Source organism: Thunnus thynnus, chromosome 15 (assembly GCF_963924715.1).
Source record: "Thunnus thynnus chromosome 15, fThuThy2.1, whole genome shotgun sequence".
NCBI classification, from domain to species: Eukaryota; Metazoa; Chordata; class Actinopteri; order Scombriformes; family Scombridae; genus Thunnus; species Thunnus thynnus.
This window is the reverse complement of record NC_089531.1, coordinates 12,663,496-12,689,432: the sequence shown is the minus strand read 5'-3', so window position 1 is coordinate 12,689,432 and position 25,937 is coordinate 12,663,496. Positions and strand designations below refer to the sequence as shown.

The 25,937-nt window shown below is 43.5% G+C and overlaps 1 protein-coding gene across 1 annotated transcript; it reads right to left on the bottom strand.

Moving 5' to 3' along the window:
- Nucleotides 1-963: 963 nt before the first annotated feature.
- On the bottom strand, nucleotides 964-21,416 carry LOC137198722 (adhesion G protein-coupled receptor B1-like). The gene is made up of 31 exons (XM_067612632.1): nucleotides 20,454-21,416; nucleotides 19,322-19,471; nucleotides 19,126-19,224; nucleotides 18,776-18,937; nucleotides 18,135-18,299; nucleotides 16,691-16,855; nucleotides 16,402-16,566; nucleotides 16,198-16,299; nucleotides 15,985-16,091; nucleotides 15,652-15,846; nucleotides 15,419-15,487; nucleotides 14,104-14,212; nucleotides 13,471-13,614; nucleotides 13,297-13,366; nucleotides 12,965-13,067; nucleotides 12,509-12,552; nucleotides 10,128-10,254; nucleotides 6,790-6,893; nucleotides 6,563-6,665; nucleotides 6,264-6,414; nucleotides 6,058-6,127; nucleotides 5,884-5,950; nucleotides 5,689-5,774; nucleotides 5,307-5,478; nucleotides 5,070-5,165; nucleotides 4,915-4,954; nucleotides 4,099-4,721; nucleotides 3,946-3,981; nucleotides 3,723-3,827; nucleotides 3,407-3,457; nucleotides 964-3,172 (listed from the first exon to the last, which is right to left on the bottom strand). The coding sequence occupies exons 1-31, from the start codon at nucleotides 21,154-21,156 to the stop codon at nucleotides 2,975-2,977; spliced, it is 4,581 nt and encodes a 1,526-aa protein (XP_067468733.1). The 5' UTR covers nucleotides 21,157-21,416; the 3' UTR covers nucleotides 964-2,974.
- Nucleotides 21,417-25,937: the final 4,521 nt, after the last annotated feature.

The following is a 25,937-nucleotide window of genomic DNA, read 5'->3' as shown; positions in this document are numbered from 1 at the left end:
TCTGAATTGTCATGAGACGGTGCAGACATAGCACAGATGACTTTTGGTGTGAAAATAAATTAGCACAAAATGTTCCACAAAGCAAAAAAAAGAAAATATTCAGAAAACGGTGCCTATCATGTGATGCAGTAACAGACACGGAATGCAGTGAAAAATGGCACCTACGTTATATACAGCACCATTTGCATACAAGCCGGTTAGCTCTCCAGCTGACCTCACAAAATGAGCAGTGCTCAACCAATGGATGATGTAAATCTCCTTTTGCTTATGCCTTGCAGCAGAAGTACAGCACACTGCTTCAATTAAAAGGAAGAACAAGAACCGATTATGGAGGAGAGAAAAAAAGAAGAAGAATGGCAATACTGCAGACAAGGCAGGCAGAACTAAATTTAAACTGTTGAGAACATTTCCTATTTTTAAAGAGGTCAGAATCATATTCTGGCCTCTGTCAAATATGTTTGTTTTCTCATTACTCAACTTCATAGAGCTTTTTTTTCTCAGTAATGATTCGCCTCTCTGCAAAGCATGAAAATAGAACAGAGGAGAATTGCGCTTTTATCATCTTAAAAGATTGCTTTTTTTTTTTGTACCTGCAAATCATTTCTATATTTAGGGAGCGAAATGTTGCCAGAGGCTTTAATGTGGCATTGGGTATGAAAAAATACATTACTGATACACAATCCATTTCTCCAAGTTCTGTTTCGCTCAGTATCTCAGTATTTTTTGCCAGCTATTTTTACTTTTAAACACTGCTCATTTGTTTCGTTCTGACTTGAGATATTTGTGTCAGACAACAATTTGACTCTGCAGGAGAAGTTATTCTGAAAAAAAAGACACCACGTCACACTAAAAGTTACTTAGTCTTACAGATTATTGCAAGATTTCACAAAATATGAGATTTAAAGTTGTATTTCACCTTTATAACTTGTCCTCGCTCAATAACTCAGGAACAAATTCTTCATGTAATATAGATGTGTTTTATTAGAAATAAGTCACATTCATTTTGTGCTGTGAAAACTGTACATTTACAGGAGGTAAAACAGAACATAAAAAACAAAGTCGTGACAAGAAAATACAAATGGGTATTCAATACAAGTAACTCGAGGTATGAATTGGGCTGAGGGTTGGACAGAGGAATTGAAGGAACAGGGGAATTGGCTGGTAGTACATACTGTTGAGTTACTGACAAGGTTATCAAAAACACAGTTACAGAAGACATGAGGTTCAAATACTCGTCGCTACACAGCGGAGAGTAATAACAAATGTCCTGAAGCACAGTTTAGAGATATTCATAGCCTATCATTCATTCTATATAATGTTTGCTTTATAGAAGTACAATTATCTACCTGTCACAGAGACCTCCAAATATGGAGTCTTGTGCTAACAAATCTATAGTGAATAAATTCTTTGAATTACTAATACAGATTTGTTGTACAATATTCTCATAAAGCATCTATATGCTCCGTAAATATGAGGAAGATGGTATAAAAGTTTTGAAACATTGGTAAGAAAAATCTCTGCCTAAATCCTAATATCAGTCTTGCTTGAGCATCAAGCACCCATCATATTGCACTATTTCACACTGATGGCTAAAAACACAAATGTGTTGAAGTCTTGAGGACCTGGCACTGCACTGGAAGTCACATCAGCGCCAGGAGCCTCAGCTCGGTCCAAGAGTCCTGCAAGGCTGAGAAACAAAAGGGCGATGATGAAAGGTCTCGCTGACCCTTGAATCCACATGTACGACATGGAAGAGCCTGCATCTTGTGCCAGCTGAGAGGGGAGTGGTGTCCCCCACCTCCTCACATTTCCACCTAGCAATTTCCAGAGTGCACTGCTCTTCCCGTGTGAGAGTCTGTGTTCATCTTGGTGCTGGTGTTTTGGTATCGAAGCAGAATGCTGGAGAAACCAGGAAATAACTAACCACCACCACCGCCACCTCCATCAACACTCAGTATGTTTTTCCCAATGCAGTCCATATGGGCTCACAACACATTGAAAATGTATTGAATCATTTTTTGGAGCCTAATGTTGTAGGTCACAGTACAGAAACGATTAAAATTTGTGCCTGACAGTCATGAGGGGAATGAAAAATCAAAATATAGGCTAAACAAATAATCAAGTAATAACAATGATAATCATAAAACCGACGATAGTCACTGGAATAATAATAACCATGGTGGTAATAGCAGTGAGAAGCGCTATCAGCGTGATTGAGCCTGCTCTCCAGTAGAGGAGTTGTATTCTCAGTACAGAGTCTTATATTTAGCTCTTTAGAAGCAGTTCTAGGTGCAAAGCGGTACAAACAAACACACAATCAGAAAAGAAAAATATAATAATCTATGGCACAGAAACAAAATGTGTGCCTTTCTAGTGCAGAGTGTTGGACTCCAAGCATAAAACTGGTCCCTTATGCTCCCTTGCCTTGTCCTATTTTGGAAGGTAACTTGGCTGGAAGAGGGGCAGCCAAGAGTTCCGGTTGTTCCTCCCAAGAAGCAGGGAGGACACACCGTTTTATATTATTTAATTTTTCTCCAAAGTTGAGTTGAAGGAAAAAAGAAGCACAGACATGTCGACCACATCTTCTGAAACCCGGGCTGCAGGGTTCCGGAAACTCCCAGTGAAGCATTAATGGAACCACAGCCAGTCCTGGTTCATGGAAACCACTGATCACTTCACTAACCCATTGACCTTCAGAGCACTCTGACAAGAGATGCTTTAAGTCCACACAGAGAAGCTACATTAAACATCCCATCACTACCACTTCCACTCTTCTACCTCTCCTCCTTCACTCCTTCTCTCTCTTCCTCCTGCTCTGGCTGAGGGTTTGAAGACATAGATTCTGGGACCTACTTTCTTACTTCCTCCCCTCTTTCTTGGTTTCCCATACTTCATCCATACAGGATCCCATTCCCAAAACCAAAAAGGTGACCGAGGTGAAATCAGGTGGCTTCACTAGCCCCCCTCCTCCTCCTCAGACCTCTGTCTGCAGGTCGATGATGTCCTGCCCCACCAGAGGGATGGTGGTGCTGGACTTCTCCCATTCCACAGAGTGCAGCTCCAGAGGTGAGGCAGCTAGGGGCTCCAGGTCTTTGCGCACCCATGCAGGGGGGGACTGCGGTAGTCCCCGGACTCCCTCCCATGGCCTCTCAAGAGGACCCTGCTGTTTGTCCTGTTGAGATACAAAGAGATGCCACTTTAGCACTGGTGTCACACATCCTGAGCAATTTCTGATCTAATCAAAAATGAAATGGGCTTCATTACATCAGTGGAGATTTTCTAATAATGAAAGTCGTATTGTTATTTGGGGGAAGTTATTCCTCCTTGAGGCAAGTGTGATATTTGATGGTGTGTCTTGTCTATAGGCAGTAAATTTGAGACTGTGAGGTTGTATATAAACACTCACGCTGTGGTTCGTTTTGTCACTTCCTCCTGATGACACACTCCATCTCACAGACTGTAAGAAGGAAGGAAGAAAATGCATCCATATTCAAATGACCTCAAGGTAATGACAACCATAGCTCAATACACAAGTCAGTGGTTGCTTTTAAGGTCATTTTACACCACCAAGAGGCTCTGCTCAAAAAATCTTTAACATTAGAACTGCCTCCTCTATATTTTTCTTTTTACTATTCGTGCATTTTGTACTTAGTACTTTGTACTTACGGGAAATGTATTTCTCTATGATGATGGATGATGGGCATGTTATTATGATAGGTTACCTTGCTGTCAGAAGCGGGTGACTCTCTGTCTTTCTCAGCATGATGTAACTTCCTGTTTAAGTCCTGGAACATGTTCTGGTGGCGCTTCTTTGTGTGCATGATTTTCTACAGGGGACATAGAGAAAACAATTTACTCTCAAAAAAATTATTGCAATTATAAATTTAATATAATATCATGTCACTTATAACATTTTTGAAGAAACACAATTCAAATAATATTTACCTCAAAGTCCAACTCAGCATAACGGGATTTCTGTCTCTGCAAAGAAAAGAGAAGACAAAGGTCAGTTTAATTTAGTAAGTAAATGTTTGAAACATTGCAAGTAAATGCAGAAACTATATTTTTTTGCAATAGGTGACATAATTCCAGTCTTACCTCCAAGGAGCTCATGGACAGCGTGGAGATCGTCTCACTCTTGGACATCATGGAGTTCATGGACTCGAAGGTGTTCTCCAGGCTGCTGTGGGTGATGTGAGACTCACTTGACATGTTGTGGATATTCTGGATGGGCGAGTCCCTCTCTGAATATGACACGCTGATCTGATCAGGGGGGATCGACTTCATCCCGAAGGCGGCCTGTGGCTCAGCAAATGGCCCGCTGAGGTGCATGAGTCTGGCCTGTGGCAGCTGCTCCACGCTGATGTTGTATTTTGTCGGGTCATCTTTGGGCTTGGATCTCAGGGTGGAGGTGGTGTTGGGCATGAGTACGTAACCGCTGCCGTTGGAGACGCTACCTTCAGCCTGAACCCGAGCAAGATCGGCGTCCAGCTGTTTGAAGAGCTCTCCCTCGCACACATACACGGGTTTCCCACAGGTTGGGTCGACTCCGCCCGCCAGACGGCTCTTCTCTCTCTTCAAGGTGAGGGTGTGGCTGGAATATTCGGGAACTGCCTGCATGTGGCTCTTAGTGGGGTTGGATGGCAGGGTGTGGAAGTTGGAGCCCATGGGAAGAGGCAGCTGAGGAGGAGGCATCTTCTCTTCGGAGGAGCTCTTCATTCCTTTAGAGAAAAAAGGTACGAGATAGTTAGAAAATAATAAAGGACCATAGCAGGCCTGAAAAATTGGTCCAATAAAAATGCTTTCTTTTTATGCGTGATCAGATGTTTTAAGTGCAAGTCTCACAAAAAGTAAAATGCAAATGGAAAAATGGTTAAAGGCAAGAGCAAAAAAGTTAGTGTAAAAGGGGCTTACCTTGTCTGCTTGAATCTCCATCCTTTTCGTTATCAGACTGCTGATAAAAGAATAATAAATGTTCTATTAGTGCTTAATGTATGCACATATTCATTTAAAGATAAAATGCAAGGGGCACTCAAGACATTAAAAAGGCAATAAGCCAAGAAATTTACCATAAGCTGGGTGTGGCCATTGTGAAGGGAACTGCCAGAGTCTCCATTGCCGTCGTCCTTGCGGTCGACTACTCTGCACTTTACAGCTTCTTGAACCTAATGGAAAAGGTAAAATTCAGGAAATTGCATTCAAACCACAGCTCATGTAACCTCTTAAATAAAATAAACCAAAACAACTTTCATTTTTATCTTAACTCCTGTTACTTTATCTTATTTCAGTGTTTGGTTTTTTCTTACCTCTCTACGCAGGATACAGTGGACCATGACTATGATGAAACCCTCCAGAGAGTCAAAGACAGCAAAGAGGATCTGGAAGAGGGCAGAGCGGCGGTCGGTGATGGCTAGCACAGCAGACATCCAGGTGAGGGCCAAGAGAGGCAGAACCACGCAGGAGCTCCAAAGTGATGCCCTGTAGGGTGAGAAAACAGCAGATAAGACTTCAGCAAAACACCACTAGAGCAGGCTCACGCAGGCTGCAATGAACTTCGGAGCTCTATTCTCTCCTGTTGTTTGATTGTGAGGCTTGATATCAAAGCACATCATCAATATACCTGTAATGGCACTGATGAGGGCGATAAGCGCAATACTCTGGTGTACGGAGAAGATCAATAAAACCTACCCGGCTCTCTCCTTCAGCTTCACGTCGGTGATGCCGTCCTTGGATACCAGCTTGTTGAAGACCAGAATACCAATGACCATATTCACCTGTTCGAAAGAGAAAAAAAAAAGGATGAGACAATGTAATAATGGGTAATGCATTTACAAACAGACTATGCATTGGGGTGGATTCGGACATCAAAGTCAGAGTACGAACCAAAACAACAGCTGCGGCAGGGCCAACAAAGGAGTAGAGGAGTCCGCCCTCAAGAGACAGCCAGCAGCTAGAAAAGAGAAGGAGGAAGAATATTAATGCCTGAGCCAAGGGAAGAGGTTTTTAAGATAAATGCAGAGAAAAGAGAAAGCCTAAAAGTGGCAGGCTGAGACTTACTAGTTGACAGTGCCATATCCCTGAGCTTTAGTGAAACCCACAGACACAGCCACCACCAATGCAGGAAGGCCTGCAAGATAGAAAATATGCACAAGGTGGAGGAAAGAGTTAGAGTCTTGACAGGACCAAAAAAACTATTGAGAAAAGTGATGCAAGAGAAGTAGAAGAAAAAGACAAGAGATGAACATAAAGACAGGTGCTCTTACCCCAGCCCAAGCACAAGAAGCGCTTGCGGATGATGCGGTTGCGCAGACGACCAGTGACAGCCATGTAAGACTGCCAAGCTTCTGTCAGCACCCAGCAGAAAGAGGAGAGGAAAAAGAAGTGCAGGAAAGCAGCTACGAGAGTGCACACCACCTGTGGGGGCACGGGAGGAGGGAGAGATAGAGAAGAAAGATGAGAAATCTGTGTCAGAGGCACCGCTGCTACTTCTGAAAGTCCCTAAAGCAGTGAGTTTCAGAAAGCTTTAAAAGAGGGTTTAAGATTGTCCAGAAGAGTGCCTTACCTTGTTGCGAGCCTGAGTTTGTCCGACGAGAATGAGGGCATTGGAGCATATAATGGAGAGGCAGAAGTTGATGAGAATAACGGAGCGCTCGGAGCGGATGTACCTGGAGTTTTGAAAAGGGAGAAGAAAAGCATGAGTTGCGCAGCAGAAGAGAGACAAACCCGAGTGCACGCAGCATTTAGAGTTAGAGTCTGACATGGCTGATCTTTGCTCGTAGGGTTACTTACTTCCACACGGAGACGTAGATGATGATGAGGAGCAGCAGGGTGAGAGAGGAGACCCCACAGCCAACTATGAGAGTCACGGATGGGAGCAGTGCCTTGTCCATGATCTACAGAGAGGAGACAAGACCAAACATGCCTCTTAGAGCTGTGCTCTCAATACAAATGCACATACACATTAATGCACCAGCACTGAGATCCACGCACACGCACATGCATGCACTGGCGAAGCCTCTGGGTGTGCGCTATCTGGAATAGCAGACAGCTCCCTGTAGGCAAACAGTTGAATGGCACAATCAGGCCACGGCTGAGGCAAGGTGACCTCAAGGTGAACATGTCAGAAAGATGGAGCGGCAAACTAAACAAATGGTCAGGGTCACTGCATCTCTCCATTGAGCTTTTGAGTCAGCAAATGAGGCGAAGAGGATATTGCACATATATCTCTCTCCACTAAGCTGGAAGGGGGGTTGCTCAATTCCCAGGGGCAGTTCAGAGGGGGTGCTGTATTCAGTCATTAGTTTAAGCTGCTACAGCAACCTTCTAATCATTGACAGACATCCTGAGCTAATCTTTTTCTCTCCCCTTTAGTTTTTTCTCACTACGTTGGTGTTTTTGCGCCAACCAGCAGCTCCTTGCCTGTCCCTGCAGGAGCGAACAGGTGGACCATTATCACCTGTGCATTAATCTGCCACCACCTGCCCTTCTGATCTCTGACAGCAGCTTAGCGCCTGCCGCTGCCAGCGGTGGTGACCGTCCCATGTTTCAAACGGCCCTGGCATCAAAACCTCTTGTGGAAGAAACACAGAAGGGATTGTCTTTTGCCTGTCTTCCAAACAAATCTCAAAGCTCCTTGAGACACCACAAGGACCTTGTTGCCTGGCCAACACACCTACAAACCTCTAGTAGCTACGTAATCATCTGGTTTCACTGTGTCCATAATCTTTCTGTCTGTCTCATACCTAGTCTAGTGGCTTTAATGAGGTTTTGAGTTAATGTAACACCTCTGATCAAGTTGAAGAAGCCCTCATAGACAAATGGTGTGATTACATTTCTGATAACAGGGTGTAACGTGTTGAGAGAGAAAAAGGGTGAGAAAGGTCTAAGTGGCTCCATAAGGTGAGTGAGAAAATGTCCTGAAATATAATAAATCTGCAGGTATCAAATTAGCACAGATAGAAGTGAAAGAAAGAGACACCACTTTGGCCTTCAATTGATTTATGATGGCCATAAATTCTTATATAGCAAGCACACGTGAAGTGTTCCTTCTAATACGTTTGCCATTGTTGATAGTATCTCAGTGTCTCAGAATTAAATGGTACAATACTGAGCCTTGAAGGATCGTTCCCCTCCATCTCAATATGTGCTCCACATAGAGTTCTCTGATATCAAAGCACAGCTGGTGAAGTCCGGCCTGTGGCAGCCAACGACTAATTTAGTGTGGCAAATTTGTTTCAAAATCTATCCAACTACATCAGAAGCGCCCCAAAACAGATGGCAGATAGCAGAGCAGTGAGCTGCCTTTCGCTTCAGCCTTTACTGAATCTGGCGGAAGAAAAAAAAATAACAAGGGCGATACAGTATGTTCTGTTCCCTCTCTTCCCAATCTCTGTATCTGGGTTGACGCTTGCACCATGGGCCTCTGAGTGAAATCCAGACAGTCAGTTTGACCTAAATATGAAGCATGTCTTTTGCCTGTCCTTGACCGAATCACATGTTCTCATTTTCATGTGCAGAGAAAGACCCATATCTTCAGCTGTTTTTTGAAACTGATGGTGTGCACAACATTCATCACTGGTCAAGGGCATCTGCTGTACTAACTAGGTGGACCTTCATGTGCCCAACACATATGATGGTGCAGGAGTTGCAAAATTGGACCATATCGAATGAGAGCTAACACACTGCAGTATCTGGCTGTTATTCACATCTCCTCACTCCTCTCTCTCTCTTTCTCTCTGCCTCTCGCTTCTTACTGGTGTTCCTCACAGGGCTTGCAGGAAGACGTTATTGAAAATGTCCAAGGCACACATCAAAGGATGGATGGAGAGGCGGGCGGGAGGGGGGGGAAGGAGGAACCATCAATGCATGACCAGACGTCTGTCTCTCATTGGTCTGTCTCTCTGGCATTTTCAGACTTGCTGCTGTGGTCGAAGAGGAAGGAGGAGGACGAGGACGAGGAGGAGGAGGGGGGTGGGGGGGGTGGACGTAATCGAGAATTCAGAGATATTGGCAGACGGAATGATTGGCGCAGCTGCCTTTTCACTGTCGCGGGAGGTTGGAAGGAGGGGGGTATGTGCAGCCTATAACAAATATGGGAGGTGCTGTTCAGACTGGCAACAGCAAGACAAATCAAATCTAGGATGTAAACAACAGGTTGGGGGGAAACAAAAAGACGAGACTGCAGTCCAAATTCATAAGCTGTTTTGCCATTGGCAGTACAGTGAATAGAGGAGGAAATGAGCATAATGCACATTTTAAATATACATTTCCTCAAACTAATAGACATCTGTTGATTGTTTGTGTGTGTGTGTGTGTGTGTGCAGCAGCAATCATATGCACAGCAGAGATGGACAGACCATTTCCTCTGTCCTGAGGGGGTGTTCAGATGAGGGAGGAGGGGGCTCTGTATGTGTGTGCTTTTTTTCCCTCAGCATCTCAGTTATCAAAAATTACACAGGCCGAGTTTGCGCTGCAGAAGCCGTTACCAAGGCAACTGGAGAGCGAACAGCTTCAGAGCCAACACAGTCTAAGGGGGGAGAATTACACATTGTCTTTGCGCATAAAATACAGCGATGTCTAATGACAAAATTCGGTAATTAAAGCATCAAGTGCGCAACACCAAGTTCCCATGTTCAAACTATGTGAAATCATGCAAAACAACAAATTAATGCAAACCCAGATTACACAATAATCAAAAGTCATTTTGTGTGATTTAATTAATAATTTGGGATTGAGTGTTTCTTCATTTTCATGCAAGCTGTTTTCCATTGCTGCAATAATATTTATTTTGCCAATTACATGTAGCTGAATGCAAGCAAATAAGCATTAAATGAACAAGCTCGTGCAAAAAATCGACATGCCCATATGCGATTCATAACGTTTCCGTTTTTAATCTTAAATGCAATTCCTGTTTAATATAATTCTCCGATCAGCGGCACCTGCACGGAGACAAAGAGGTGCTGGAAAGGCAGCGCTACAGCAAATCGCTCGAAAACAACAAGTAGGCTATACTGTACGGTTCACACTGCACCGCATTCACTCACACTGCACGAAAAAACATTTAAGATATATGGTAGAAAAGCAAACAAACACCACAAGCACATATTGAGAGCAGACAGAAGACTTACCGAGTCGAAGTTGACGCGCGCTAAAATGGCGAAGGTGGAGAGGCTGTCACACACGCATTTGGTTCTGAATGAATGAACGGGGACCGCTCTGCAGCTCCGAGCAGACCAAGACCCAAGCAGAGAGGAACTGCACAGAGAAGGAGAGGGAACGGCAGCGACGGGTTAGGAGAGGAGAGACTGCTTTGAGATCTGACAAATCTCTTATGTGAATGTCTCTTAATGGAATTTCTGTTATGTTGTAATGATATTTATGATTAATAAGATTCTACTAATGAAAAGCCCATCATGTTTGAATGTAAAGAAGTCACATATAATTCCATATGTTCACATCTTATATAACATTTAGATATTTAATTAATAGTTGTGTGGTCCATTGTGAGAAAAATAAATATTACTGTATATAACTTGAGGTGCACAGTTGCATCTTGCCTTGATTTTGGCTTTTCCATTTGTGATTAATAGCCATCTGTGCCATGATTAATGATGATAGGCCATAAATCACATTATTAGCATAATCTGTATCATTTCTTGCTGTGGTTAATCTTTCCTCAGTAGACACGAGATTATTGGCAATACTTGGCCAGTGCACTGAGGGACAAAGGACAACGTGTTCCCTCTTTTGAAGGAGAAGGAGGGGAATGTGAAGACAATCTGAATTATGATTATTCCTCCATGGTGAGGAAATCTACACTCCAACTGATTTTCATCCATCTTTATGCAGTTTAAATCAAACTAAAGTGATATATGTGTATAATTCCTGTCCAATCTGATGAGACAGAAAATAGATGGATGAAAAAACAACATGAAATCAGTAATGAGTTCTTCTTTCAAATGAGATACACTGAAACTATCAACCTCTACAGATCATTGAATTTACAGTAATTTTGTTCTGAGACTCTGGCCAAACAAATCAGGATCTGCCATTGTGTGTAAGCAGCAGCAGCAGCAGCAGATGCCAGAGAGCAGAGAACAGGTTAAGGCACGGAGCAGCACCCTCGGGCTCTAATTGACTGGTGAATTCAGAGGGGCATCACAGCCAGCAGGTCCAGCCTGGTACAGAGTGTCATGGGCGGACAGCCGCGGGGCAAAATCATCATGGCAGTTAACTGGAATGGCATCTAAGTAAGCTTGGCTGCACAGATTAATGTGTGCGGTTGCCGTATCATGCAGATGGGTTAAACGCTGTGTGGTGAAGTGTGATGTGAAGTAGGCCAAGAAAAGCATGTGCTGCTCTTCATCTTTTATTTTCATGTCACAAGGAACTGCATGCCATTTTCTCTGTATGCATCTAGTTATAATTCACTGGTGGAGGAGCTAATAGAGCACTTCCTGTGATCAGCCTGCTCTCTTAAACCAAACATATGCAGCTCTGCACAAAAGCATTGACCCCAAACTCTGCCATCAGCCAGAGCTTCCTCCTCTGCCATTTCCACTGTCTATCCTGCCATTAATCACATCTGCTGTCAAAAATGAATCTAATTAGTATATGAGTTAATTACATCTTCTCCTTCGATTTATATTTTGCTTTGGCTTTGGTTACGGTGTATGTGAGAAGGTGTGGGGGGGTGTTCTGGGTGCAGGAGGAGTTTAACACATTTTCATTTCTTATCTGTCCTCTACAAGTGTACAAATCTATCTAAATGCAAATAGTCCACCTGTGTATTCTTCAGGAGGGCAGAGTGGGCCTGGGGCTGATTCATCCAGGCTTGGCCACCAGGAGCTCCTTTCATAAGTCATTCAAAGGCATCTTAAGCATCTTTAAAAACTCCCACGCGCCGTAGCCATTAACCTCAGCAGTGACATATGAACATGACTGAGAGGCGAGGGAGGAGAGCTGCCATTGTCTTTAGATTGACACTCTGCCGTCTGACCTATAGGGACACTATGATGAATTTACTCACTGATGTATTTAATGAGGTTAGAAGAGTTGCCTCTGTATCCGCCCCCCCAGATGCGGTTCATTTAAGGCAGTGCAGAATCGAAGTGAAGTGTCGCTCAGCTAGAACTCTGAGCATCACTGAGGCTGTCATTTCTTAAGTCGGTGTGTCATGCAGTAAGTAGGCTATGTCAGGAAGCTGAGCGAGGCCTAGTGCTCCTGGCTGGGAGAGATGGGTCAACATGTTGTGCACATTGTTCTGTCCTTCTTGTCGGAAATGATTGACATAAAAAACGGATGAAACAATATTGCTCTCTCTCTCTCTGGTGAGTGTAGGTCTAGGGGGGCTGAATGTTCATATGCAATGACAGATGTATGACTGAAAGGACCTCGGTGACGAGTGAGGAGATAAACAACAAAAACAAGCGTCAGATCAGCTGACATGGCCACCCAGGAAAGAGAATATGCACATTTAAGAGGAAAAACAACTGTAGTTGACACTTACGTTTCACTCTCGTCCCATGAGAGGCATGTCTCATTCATGGTGCCCTGCAAAGAAGAGGCAGACGGAGAAAGCAGTGTGAGGAATCTCTGCAGAAAAGGGAAACGTGTAGGCTAGGACACTTTACTATAAATGTGTGAAACGCAACAGCTTGCTGCATGTCACCTGCCCACATTTCTCGCCATCCTCCCCCATAATGCATGTGCAAAACTAAAAACAGCTTCTTATCAGCTGCAGGGACTAATTACTGCACATGATTTCTCATCATCGTCAACTGACCGGTTGGTTATGCTGTGATCTTTGCAGGTTTCAACTGACACAAGTATATGTAAAAGTCACAGTGACACTGCAAATGTCAACAAAATGTCAGGCTCTGTGCACTGCGGTGAGCAAACACCCAGAGGGGGGCTGATATTTTTTGTAAGGCTCCATTAGATTGGGTAACCATTAGGGACTTACGTTGTGGAGATGGGGGAATTCGATCTCAACGGGGGATGAGAGGAGAGCTGGGGTGGGCTTGACGATCACTGTCACCACCTTTGAGTTGATCAGGGTGGTGTTGCTGCAGAGAAACAGGAAATTACTCAGTCAGTGTGGTGCAAAAAAATCACACCACCACTTGATATAAGGGCTCTGCAAGGCCTTACAATAAAAACTGAGACAATAAATGTAAGAGAAAACAGCAATATAGAGGTAGTGAGTCTTTCAATATGGGGCGCCATCTTGTGACCATAAAAATTATTTCATGGAAGGCCAGTTGTGTACCTATAAAAGCAGATAAATTGTATTACCTCTGGAAGGACAGAATAGAAGCAAGGTTTCTGTAGAGGACAATGCCGGTCACAAAAGCATCATTGCCATCTGGAAAGAACAAAATGCCTGCTTAAACTCATATCTACAAGACTGCACATTGATTGATCTCCTAAAAAATAATGTTTGTTTCATTAAGAGTGTTAAGGTCTTACCAGTCTGCTCAATGGACAGAGCATCACGGGAAACTGAGATCTTCTCCTCAGAGGTCCTGACCCAGTCCAGCATGCCCCTCCAGCCCTTCACTGGGAAGGTGAAGTTGGAGCTTGTGGTTGTTGGGCGCTTATGGATACTCAGCACTGGGAAGGGAAGAAATTGAGAGATGGGTGCTTAGTGAACAGCACTTGGAGGTAATCAGCTTCCACAAAGAATTATCTGAATGAACTGAAGCAAACAGTACTGTGGACATTTTGGTTTCATGCAAAATGTGTGTCTGACTGGATTCATTTCCAACTAGATCCTGTGAGAGTGTCACCTTCACTGAGCCAAAACAGTCACACAGTGATTTAGAGTGTCAAGTTTACAGTTATTCTTACAGTATTTGACAGATTGATTAATTTATGTAAAACACATATAGGTGTTATGCCAAATATACTTATGATCAGATGCACAGCATCTTAGAGTAATATGGTGTTGGATGATGGATTTGACACTCTGTCAAAGTGATAACTGATGGACTCAGATTCACATGTGAGATGAAGATTGATTCACTCTCTGGATGGAGAAAGGACAAATCATCCTGACTAGACATGAGCAGAGAGCAGCTGGAGGTGGAAATTAGGGCTCACCTAAATTCTCGGTGACTTCATAAATGTCCTGAAAGCCGCTCATTTGCATGCCGATCATGTTCACAAAGTCCTCAACAAGGCGGAGAAACTCCTTAATGTTGGCACCCATCTGGATAAAAAAAGGAAGAAGAGAGATGGAGGAAGAGTCAGAGAGAGGGAAACAGGAAAAGGGCAGGCAGGGCCTCTAGTTTCATTATGTGCAATTTCCACAATTGGTTTAATTGAACACTTTAGGCAAGGCTGCTATGTATCACGTGCCCATATCTGGATTTCCTATTCTTATGTCAGTCCAGCTTATACTAGTTCTTTCAGATCGCTCAACAGTGAAGCGAAAAAAAAAAGAAGAAGAAAAAAAAAAACCACACTACTTGCTGCTATGCAACCTCAGAACTTCCTTAAGGCCATAAATGGGCAGGCTGTTGATTCATACTCAGGTTTTTTTGTCCTCTCTCTCTCACTCGCTGGAAGGGAGGGCTGACTGACTTGCGTGTCTCTGACGCAGAACTGCAGCGATGTGGGCGCAAGGTGTGTGCTCCTATGTGATGTGCTCACTGTGTCCCCTTACAACTGCCATCAGTATGTAGGATGGCATAGAGACTCACAGATTGTGGAGTGGGCGTAGTGATTCTCCCTGATTCAATCTCACTCTTTTCTCTCTTGCTGTCACCTTGAAGTGTTGCTTTCTCTTGTCGCAGTGGCCTTGCCTTCACCATTCAGTTTTCAATTGGTGCACAAATACTGTATTTGTATACTCCATGCAGAGGGAGTCTTTTGTTTGTCTAACTTTTCGACACTTGTATTATCTTTCTTAGAGAACTCAATAACTTGTAACTCATTTTAGCAAGAGCACTGATAGAGCGCCATGAAAATGGGAAGAAAATATGTCAACTGGTGGTCAAACATTACTAAGTTATTGTAAGTTTAGACTAACTTATGTGCATTGTAGTTTAGTGTTGAAGTGTGATAAATCTAAAAACATCTGAGGTAGTACTAGGTAACTGGTTGAGGCATGTTTTTCTTTTATAACTGTCTAATTTTATATCATTTTAGCTCTTGGCATTACACTCTTATTACATTCTAATCCAATGTTTAAGTGAGTAAAAGGACATTTTGGAGTGTTAATCAGTCACTGACACTCCCCCCCGCCCCCACCCATTTTCACATTTTCCACAGTAACTTCTCATAAACACTCAGCCAACTTTCTCCCTTTCTCACACACTCATCCCATCACAAGTACGTTAGCATAACAGACTTATTTGCTCCCCTGCTCATATTCACTCTGGATCACTCATACACACACCCTCTTATCACGTACCAGCTGTGCCTCTTCCCATTTGTCACGATGTTCCTCCTTCAGTAAGTTACTGATGGTCTGGACGTAGTTCTGCAGTTGTAAGAAGATACCAAATACAGCTAAATTAAAAACTATTTTTTGCCAGGGAGGCATGAGAGAGAGTGCTACACAATATTATTTTTGAATATGTACATATGTAACACCTTCTCAAGAATAAACCAATCCTTTTTTGTGGTTAACTAATAAGTTTTCACCTCTACATCAGCGTTGCTCAGTCTCAGCCTGGTTCCCTTGTACAGTTCAGTGGTGTTCTTCAGGATTTCCATGACAGCCAAGAGGTCGCCGCTGTACTTGGCCCCTTCATCGGAGGAGAATCTCAGCCGTGAAATCACCTCAGCGACCCCATCCACGCTCTGCCCCATCTGTGCTTTGGAGATGTAGTCCCTCGACTACAGGAGGAGAGTTGAGAGGTTAATCTGAATCTTTGACATTCTCTGGTTTGACTACACTTCTGGGAAATTAGCCATATGAGAGCATAACAGATGAGGCATTCTCCATTTTAATTAGGGCACTTTTTCAGGGCTTACCAGCATCTGAATGTTCTCATAGTTCTTGGAGACACACTTGATGTGAGTTGGGCTCTCCCAGAAGGCAAGACCTATAGCATCAAGGGTGCACCGACGAAGAATCAGACCTGAGAAAGTGAGAGAGAAAGTGCACACTTGTAGTGGCCATGATGGGGTGATGATAAACAAAAGCAAAACGCACAACCAGCATGTGTGTCTTCACTGTCACTGTACCTGAGGCATCAGCAGGGCAGGTGATTGCAGCCATGTCTCCAGCGGGGGTTTGCTTCCACACAACATCTCCAGTGTTCTGCTCTGGGCAGATCTCATGGGGCTCTAAAAGGTTACAAGAATCATATGTGATATGATGAGTGATCTATTATTGGATTGTGTTATAGTGAGGCAACCTTTATCCATTACTATGCTGGTGTCACTAACCAGGACATCTCTTCTCATTGCAACGCCTCTGCTCTCCCTTTTCACCGGGGCAAGGTGTGCCATCAAAGAAAGGCCCTTCACAGACTCTCTGCCTCTGCTGGATGCCTCCACCGCAAGTCTTGCTGCAGCTACCCCATGAGCTCCATGGATGCCAGCGTCCATCAACTAAAGACAGAGAATAATACACACCATGATCTCTGGACTGGGATATGTCTAATGAATTTATATTTTCCAGAGATTCCTAGAATTGCAATGAATACTGAATCTGGGGATGTTTTTTTCTTTTTACCAGGACACTCTTTCAGGAAGCAGTTGGCTGACTCTTTCCAGCTGCCGTGGCACTCAGAGCCTCCGTAGGAAGGGCCATTGCATTCCCGTGTTCTCTGTATGGTACCGTTGGAGCAAGAAGCAGAGCATGCGCTCCAGGCAGACCACTCGTTCCAGGATCCATCCACTAGAGGGAAGCAGAGGAACAGATTATACAGTTATACAGAGTGCAAGGACAAGACAGACCCTCAGGCCACAGGCATCATGGCACACTCACTGATGCTATTAACATTTCACATGACCTACTTTGGCTGAGTTGAAGTGAAACAGAAAGTTGGAGCTCAGTTATCTGTCCTTCAAACAGGTCCGCTGTCCTCAAAACTAAAATCAAGTTAATCTAATTATGTACATTATTAGCACTGTTTGGTGCACTTGACTTATCTGCGAATCCATTTTCTGATAAAAAAAGGTCATCAAGTCCTCCAAAAAGTCTATGTTGGGCAAATTTTATAAAGGGTTATAGAAACATAAATGAGACTTAATACTAGTTGAACACAGGAAAGACACTTTTCATATTCCAGATTTAATTTTAGGGTCTTAAAAAGATGAAAATGCTTAGAAATAGAAAAAAATCAATCACAATTGCAATTAAATGCTGCCTTGTTAGACCGTAAAATAAATGGAATAAAGTGCACAGTCTTAAAAAAAGCTAGACAGGCCAAAATAAAAATGTCTATCCTGCTAAATGGGCTATTAAGGACGACTCAATTTTCGAAACCCTTCAATTTCAAATGAAATGTGTAATCATCTCTCAATAATGACTTTGCCTAACAGCCCATCTTCTTCAGCCACTTACAGTAACTCAGCTGTGGCGCACACCTGCCACCTGCTGATGATAACATGTAATTGCAACAAGGGAATATAATGTTGAATAGATAAAGTGCATCTTACAAGTGATAATGACAACCACCAAACTAGGTGCACAGTAGGGGAAAAAGTAACTGCACAAATTGCAGCTGTGGGTTCAAAATGAGCGAAATCCTTTTCAGTGCACGAGTAGGTGGCAGAATAGGAAAGAACTAAGCTTCTGATATATCCAGTGACCATGGGCAGAGTGTGAGTCACCGGTGGTTATCACAACTGACTAATGCCCACAGAGGCTTTTATTCTGTTGATGCGTCAGATGTAATGTCAACCTGCCACTGCAACTACAGTTTGTGATGGTGGTGATGCCAATAAGTGGTTTAATTAGCTCTCATATATGAATCATTTTGCTCCAGGGTCAAGTATCATAACTAGAGTCATTTGTCATGATTTTTTGAGTATGGTAGTTAAAGAAACTGGCCGACAGAAGCAATAATACGTGCTGGGATTTTTTTTTAGGTAATGTGATCTGGTTTTATGTGTCTCTTGTGTGTTTGTTTGCTATAAAAAATGATTTGAAAAGTGTAAGATCACTGACTCACCTGGGCAGACAGCGATGTTGCAGAACTTGGTTTGTCTAGTAGGTCCCCGGCAAGGCTCTCCTCCATTCTTGGGCAGCTTGCATGTGCGGGTACGGTCACGGTAACCACGACCACATGTGGATGAGCACAAGCTCCAGGGTGTCCACTCATCCCAAGCACCATCCACTGCAAATGAGTAAAACACACACACACAGATGTTTTGATGAGGTAAGTTGTAGTTTATGTAAAAAATATGCAGCTGTTATTGTGAATTAATTTGAAGTTTGTACAGACTACGCAGCACAGGTACTTTTTGTAAACTTTCCACTAGGTGGGGCAGTCCTCCATGCAATGTCTTAGACACAAAACTAAATGTATAAAATATTGAGATTCACTTGGTATTAAATTGCACTCTCTTTTCCACAATCCAAATCTAATGTGTAAAAAGCTCAAAAATGCCTCTCAAAACTTGTCTGCCTCTCCTTATCTACTTTTCCTTTGTGGCTGGTGCTGTATAAAGGGAAATCATTAAGGGATAATGGCTTTTACTTCTATTGTGTCCTTCCAAAAGACCAAATGTCTCTAACATTTTCTAGATTACACTCTCTTTTCTTTTCTCTTGCTGTCACTCTCATGTTTGAGAGGAGGAACCAGGCACTTACCTGGGCAGACGACTGTGTTGTTGCAGGGCCGATTCTCACGCAGGGGTCCGATGCACTGGGTGGTGAAGGAGGAAGTTGCACAGATGCGGGTGCGGCTCTGCCAGCCCTCCCCACAGCTGACTGAACATGAACTCCAGGTGGACCACTCTTCTGTCTTCGCATCTACTGTGGACAAAACATGAGTTAGAGGGTCAGCAAACCAAGTCCTCAAGCACATTTAAAGAATTTTTTTTAAACTCAGATCTGCAAAAACTGCAATATATATAAAGAAATAATCACTTGCAACACCATTAAGTTTAAAACTTTCACTGCCAACAACTTCTAAACTTATTGAACAAGGCCTATCTCACCTGTCTGGGTTGCAACGACCCCATGGTTAGAATCATCAACGTTGTCTCTCTTCAAACCGATGATGGCCCGCAGACCCTGGCTTCTGTTGCGCTCTTTGCCTGAGGGAATTTGAAAATTGCAGGATTATTGCATTTAAACTGAGCCACCTGCAGCTGAGTACTCCAAACTAAATGACTAAATGACAGGTGGGCTTACCAATGCACTGCTGAGGGTTGCAAGCCCGCCCTTCTTCAACTGTTCCCTCACACACACCATCCTCTGGCTGACAGCTTCGGCTGCGCACCTGGACTCCGCCACCACATTCTTGGCTGCATACTGACCAGCGTCCCCAACCAGCCCAGCCCTCTGCAGGAGGAGATGAGGAGAGGAAAGATATTGAGCATGGTTGGAAATTAACACAGTTGCATGAATTCAAAGCAAGGTTGGGTAAAAGTTGATATGCCAACATTATTTAAATACCTGAGTCACAGAATGAGTGCACAAAAGCATGACTCAACAAACATTCCCTCGGTAAACTTTATGTGTAGGAACAGAAAGTAAGTAACATTTATTTTATGTGAAGAGAATGAGCAAGGACCATTCTCTGTGAGCAGAACCAAGCACTCAAGGTGAAATATGTTCCATTTGAAATGGTGATTGTTTGCTTTTACCCACTTGGTGTGAGCCACAGCAGAGCGGTGTGTAAAACCGACAGGCGCGTTGCCATGCCAACCACAAGTGGTGTGCTTCGATTTCCGCTGCCAGCTGACTGTGAGGTCTTTGTGCTCTTTTGTGCCCCCCCACCCGAACTCCAAACCTAATGCACAAACATGCCTTCTATCTCTCGCCAAATGCTGACTCCTTGTCAAGCATTACAGCTAACATGCTTGCCTGAGACAAAATGGAGAGCTGGCGATGTGTGCGGTTGAGGCTGTCCTGCCACTTAAGCCTAAAGATACATTGACAAATTTCTCTAACACCTTTGATTTACTTCTCATTACTTTGTAGCAGCGGAGTGCACATCCTCCGCCTGTGCCCATGCTCTACAGACACGGATCATTACCTTCAACAGCCCATAAGACACAAACAGGGGCCACTGAGTGATAGCAGGGCTGGAGACAACCCGCAGAGCTGTGGGGTCCTAGAGAACATGACCTCCTCTCAACAATCTAGTCCAGTGGATGTCCTTACAAAATAACACAATAAACACAGGGGAGGACGTGTTTCTTTTGAAGCAACAATGTTTTGAGCACCCCCTTGAGATTTTTGTTTTTCTTTCTCTTTGAACATTTTAAAGTTTACTCTGGAGGTAAATAAAGTCAAAAAATGAAGCATGCTTCAAACTTACTGATAATCTCAGCATCGCGTCCGTTGTCTCTGGGAACTGGAAGGCATTTCTCAACGTAGACACCACCCCTGTAGCAGCTCCCTGGCTTCCTCTTGGGGACCTCCCAGCACTGGCAAGGGGTGTTCATGATACCACAGGGATAATCATGGGTGCTACTGGACAGGCACTTCTCCAGCCACTGGCACAGCATCTGGCAGGCAGGCATGCTTGGGTTCCTCTTCCCCACAACCAGAAACTCAGCCTTGAACTCACTGATGTCGTTCTCCCCCTCAACAATCTCCAGGGCATTTCTTGGGGCCACCTTGCGGATCTGTAGGAACTGCTTGCTGGACTCCAGGTAGGTGACAGTGGTTGATGCGTCGCACAGCCTGACCACCTCATCGAAGCTCTCCATACCCAGGTAGGTGCGAGAAGTCTCAATGAAGGAGTCGAACTGGAAGGTCCTGATCTGGCGGGGAATGCAGGAGTCGGTGGGCTTGGTGATTTTCATGTAGACAGTGTAGCGGCGGGGATCAGGGTTCTGCAGGGTCCAGGAGCATGGTGTGGAGGGCAGGGTCGTTGTGGAGGAGAATACACCAAAGAAGCGGCTCTGCTCCAGGGTGGCGCAGGTGGCGGAGGCCGGGCCGGAGGGAGTGCAGGAGGTCAAACCGAAGAAGAGCAGGACAAGGGCCACACAGGGGCCGGAGAGAGCTGACCACGCCATTGGGTCGGCTTAGATAGAGGATGATGTTACTCTTGTTTCTGTGATTGCTGTTTAAAACAGGTTGTTTCTTTGACTTCTTTGTTGCAAGTTACTGCACTTGTTTCAGATCTTTTGACTTATCTATGCAACCCTCTGTAGAATTGTTGGATTTGTAGGTTTTAGTGCATCAGACAATCTGTCATGTCTGTGTCAGTGAGGGAGCTGCAGAGAAAAAGGGAATAAAAAGAGCACAAAAAAAAAATCAAAACACAAAAACATATCAGTCAGTATGCTCCAATATCTAAATAATCAGAACAAAACACCAGACATCAGTATGCAGGATAAGAGCTCTCTCCAAATGAAATGCATTTTTTTCCCACTGTGTTCATGAGATGCATTTTAATTGGACCCATTGTCAAACTGATATTTATGCATCAGGGATTTGTCTCTGATCAGTATCACAGTGTTTCAGGGCAGATTCAGTGATCTAAAATGCCCAGTTCTTCAGGACATAATTGCTCTGCCACTGCAATTACAGTCCTTCACAGCAGGCTGGTATCTCCAAGCTCTTGCTCTTTCCTCCCACACACTGAACTGAAATGCGAATCATGTGCGTCAGTCTGACGTCCAAAGAAGCATTGCTACTGGAAACCACAGACACTTATTAGTTCCGTTTTTTGTACAATGCACTCCTCCTATTGCACAGTAAACAAGAGAAATTGTCTGTCTGTGTCCATGAAAAAGTGTGATTACATACCCTGCTTTGGCACCTAAAAATTGCTTTGGGAATATTTCCTGCATTACATACCAGAACATAAATTGGGATGAAATAAGCACAAAGGTTGACAACTGACATCCCTCAAGTATTAATGCAAATGCATGCATGTTGTGGCAGGTGCATGCACATTTTAAACTTGTGAACTACTAAAACCTACTCTAATCACGCTACTCTGCAAAGGAGCTACATGCATGCAAATGGAACATTTTTATTTTTTCTTCACCATAGCTTGTTCACACATAACTCATCTTGCAAACATGCTTTATGTAGACTTCACTTTATCTGGTACAGACCTGTGCCATTGAATGACTAACCCTGCCTGGAGGAAGGATGCACAGTCAATATCAAGGTTTTTGTACTCTGGACTGGACTGACTGAAGAGAGAAGAAATGCTCCTTGGAGCTGAGACGAGAGGAGGAAACACTGTTGCTCAGCAACATCTTTCACAAGCTTTGGGGTTATTATTCTACCTTGTCATGTTTTCCTACTTATTCTTTCCTTTATTACTGATTATAGTCAGTAAAATAGATTAAGGACATTATCCTGCCAAATTAAGATATAGTACATAAGGTATGTTTAGGAATTGGATGATGTCAGTGTAAAGGAAGCTTTAAGGCTCAGTAATAAATGCCTGTATCTGCTGCATATGACCGAGAGGTTCATCATAAATTGAGGGGCAGTGCACAGCAGCAGCACCATATCAATTGACGCCTATAGCGACATTCACTTCGAGAAGCACCTGCACTTTTCAGGCAAAGAACTCATAATTACGTTCCTCACATCTCTTTTCACATCTCTCCCTCCCTCCCTCCCTGCCTCTCCTCTCTGTGAGCAACACAGCAAAGACCTCTGCTTTGTGTAGGTGGATGTCTCTCTCCCGCCTCCCAACAACCGGAAGCTCCATGAATGGGCATCTGATGAGGCACATAGTGAAAAGAAAGAGGTCCAGCTGTCATAGGAGAACTCTGTTTCTGTGTGGCTCTTTTTCTACACAGCCTCCCTATTCCCGCCCCTCCCCCGACCTTTCTATCCTTTTCTCTTGCTTGTCCATTCTCTGTCGTCAACAACATTTCTGCAAAGCTGGCAGCCTAATGAGCAAGCAGTTTGTTGTTATGGAGACTGGATTTATTTTTGCAGATCAGTGTGAAAAACAGAAAAAGCACAGCAAAATAACCATCAGCGACATGTTCTCTGTTTATGCTGGCGTTCACAGTTTTGAACTAGTCTGTGTCATCACAGATTCAGTAAGCTTTACAAAACTCATATGAGGTGAAAAACAAGAGAAAACAAAACTACATTGTAATGTACTAAAAAATATGCAGGCATCTGATGAGAAGCTCAGTGACATTTTCACTGGCTGCAGATGAATGATTGCAGATGCTTGAGTAATTTGCATGACTACCTGGATCACACAGTTGTGAAAATGAAACGAAATAGTAAAAAGTTACAATAAATTAAGCCAATGCTACATCTGGAAGGCTGGTATAGGTTACTCTTATGATTTTCCAGCCAGACTTACATTGATTAAACTCACATTTTGACAGCTTCTCTGTCTGAATATTTTTTTCCCTAATACTTGCCTCATGTGTATGTGCATGTATGTGCTGTAGACAGTCAAAGATGGACAGGTAATGACCATTGCCTGACCTATATCTTCTTTGCAGGTTGCTCTCTTTTGCTGAAGCAAACTTAAGAAAAGCCATTTTTGTAGCCATTACATGTAATCTGTGAAATTGCTCACACTTTTTCTTTTGCTCTACCAGGTGCAGTTACTTGCACACACGTGCAAGAAACTAGACCACTCGGTAGCTTTGTTGCAAATCCATGTGACAGCAAAAACAGCAAACAGCAAAACTAAACACAGTTGCTGCAGATTACTGACATGAGCTCTCTGCATCTTGGGACAAACCTTTTTAAGAATATACTGTGTTTGGTCAGATTCAGATGAAGAAGTATTCAAATTCAAGGCATTGCAATCATTTAAGTTAAGGGTCCTATGTCTATAGTGATTTCTATGAAACTGCAGCATTTCCTTACTTGAAGAAGAGTGAAACAAGCAGAACAAATAAATGCAAGTTTGTCATATCTTGATTAAAAGGAGACAGTCTTCTTTCAAACACCCACAAGGAGTTGTCAAATCCTTGTGTGTGTTTAAGACATTATTGCAAAATCATTCTCATTTGACAGCCTCATATGAAATTGAATGTATTTGCATCATGCTGATTATAATATTATAACATCGACCACAATCACACTCCAGTCTGCCATGCAATCTAAGCGATACAAGCACGCCAGAAAGTTCTAGCGATCAACCTGTTGCCGATGTCTAACTTTCTGCTGCTGTCGGGTCGTTAACATCGCCTCACCCAGCAGCATGATAAAGTAATGTAGCAGCCACAGTAATGCTACGCAAGCGGTAAGATAGTACTAGAACTTTCGAGCATTTTAAAAGAAAATTTAGAAAGATATATACGTTTTGGGGAAGAATGGTGTTCCTGACAGAAGCTGAAATAAATGCAAAAGGCAATGCAATAGATACACTTTGCTGGAACATTTCAGCAGACTTAGATACTTTAGAGAGAGTTTCAGCACCACGGACAGTGCATCAGCGTCACAGACAGAGTTTCAGCACCACGGACTGCGACAGACGAGTTTAAACAAACAATTCTGCTGAAATAAGCTTAAATGCTGCAAGACAACACTCATATGCATCACTCTTCCTCACTCTATGTAACTTCCAGGGGTCCGTCCATCAACACATACATAGAAATCACACATTTAAAAAGTCAAAGATATAAAAAGCTTGTTGTTTATCCTTACCATGAAAAAGTTTCTCTGAAGTCTTGTCAGTGGCTCTCTATCCGGTCGCACAGGTGTGTTGGATCTGGCTCGGGTAGCAGCTGCTGAGTGAATCTCAAAGTCTGACTTGACTCGCAGTCTTCAGATCTGCGCCTTGGAATTGCTCTGGCCAAAACTTTCGCGGTGTTTGAAGGCGCGAAAGGATGCGCCAGGTCCACTCCCGACCCAAGAGGATCGATCCCAAGTTTCAGTGCAGTCCACTCTCACAAGCAAAGAAAAAATAAAGTGACTCTAACCAAACTCCAAAGAGTTTACTACCAACTTTGTTTAGTTGCTATATCCAGAGAAACTGGTGTATAGCGGAGTGACAAATTGGTTGTATCGGAGCTCCAGCAGACAGTCCGTCGCACCAAAGGCTGTTCTCGCTTGTCTTTTCGCTCTAAGCTCCAGGATAAATGTTGGTACTTCTACTCCCGGCTTCGGAGTCTTCTTGCTTGTGGTCTTTGCACTGCAAGTGGATCCAGTCTCAGTGTAGCTTGTGGCCTCCTCTTGGAGGTATATATCCAACCCCGCCCCCCCTTGCTTGAAGTTGGAGTCAGTGCGTGGATGGCGTACCGAAGTGAATGAGACAGCACCAAGACGGGGGGAGTGTGCGGGGGAGAAGTGTTTGTGTGAGCGCGCGTGTGCGTGTGCAAGTGTGAGAGTGACTGTGTCAGCGCACGGAGGAGGGGGGAGGCAGGGAGGGACTTTGAATCTGAAGGGAAGGGAGGAACCTGTGCAGAGAGACAGAGACAAACGATTATGAACACCAAACTACGCAGATATGAACGCAGAGCCAAAGGTACCGGAAAGAGGATCAGCGGAATCGGTGCACACGGGGATGAAGTAAAGAGTATAACTGTATTCATCTAAAATTTAAAACAGCCTTTGAGATGTTTAAGATGCGCACCTTGCGCAGACAGATTGACTTCTTGCAACATGGAGATATATTAATTATGAAGTATTATTATTATTATTATTATTATTATTATTATTAACTATTTTGTTAATTAATAAGAAAGTGCAGTTGTTTTATGTCATCTACAACATTTAAAGGCAATGTGGGATTCAAACTCACACGTCAGTTCATTGAAAGCATGAAAAGGGATGATCTCCTAATAATAATAATTAATAAACTCATTAAATGGTCACGTTTGGTGTTCTGTTAACTCAGCTGCACAGAAAG

Bases quoted from the DNA above. Each gene is read 5' to 3' on its own strand.
- LOC137198722 (XM_067612632.1), bottom strand. From the start codon at position 21,156: ATGGCGTGGTCAGCTCTCTCCGGCCCCTGTGTGGCCCTTGTCCTGCTC. The intron at 19,472-20,453 runs GTAAGTTTGAAG...CTCCTCCTGCAG, and splicing joins ACGCGATGCTGAGATTATCA to AGGGCTGGGCTGGTTGGGGA. The intron at 3,982-4,098 runs GTAAGACTGGAA...TTTTCTTTGCAG, and splicing joins TGTCCATGAGCTCCTTGGAG to AGACAGAAATCCCGTTATGC.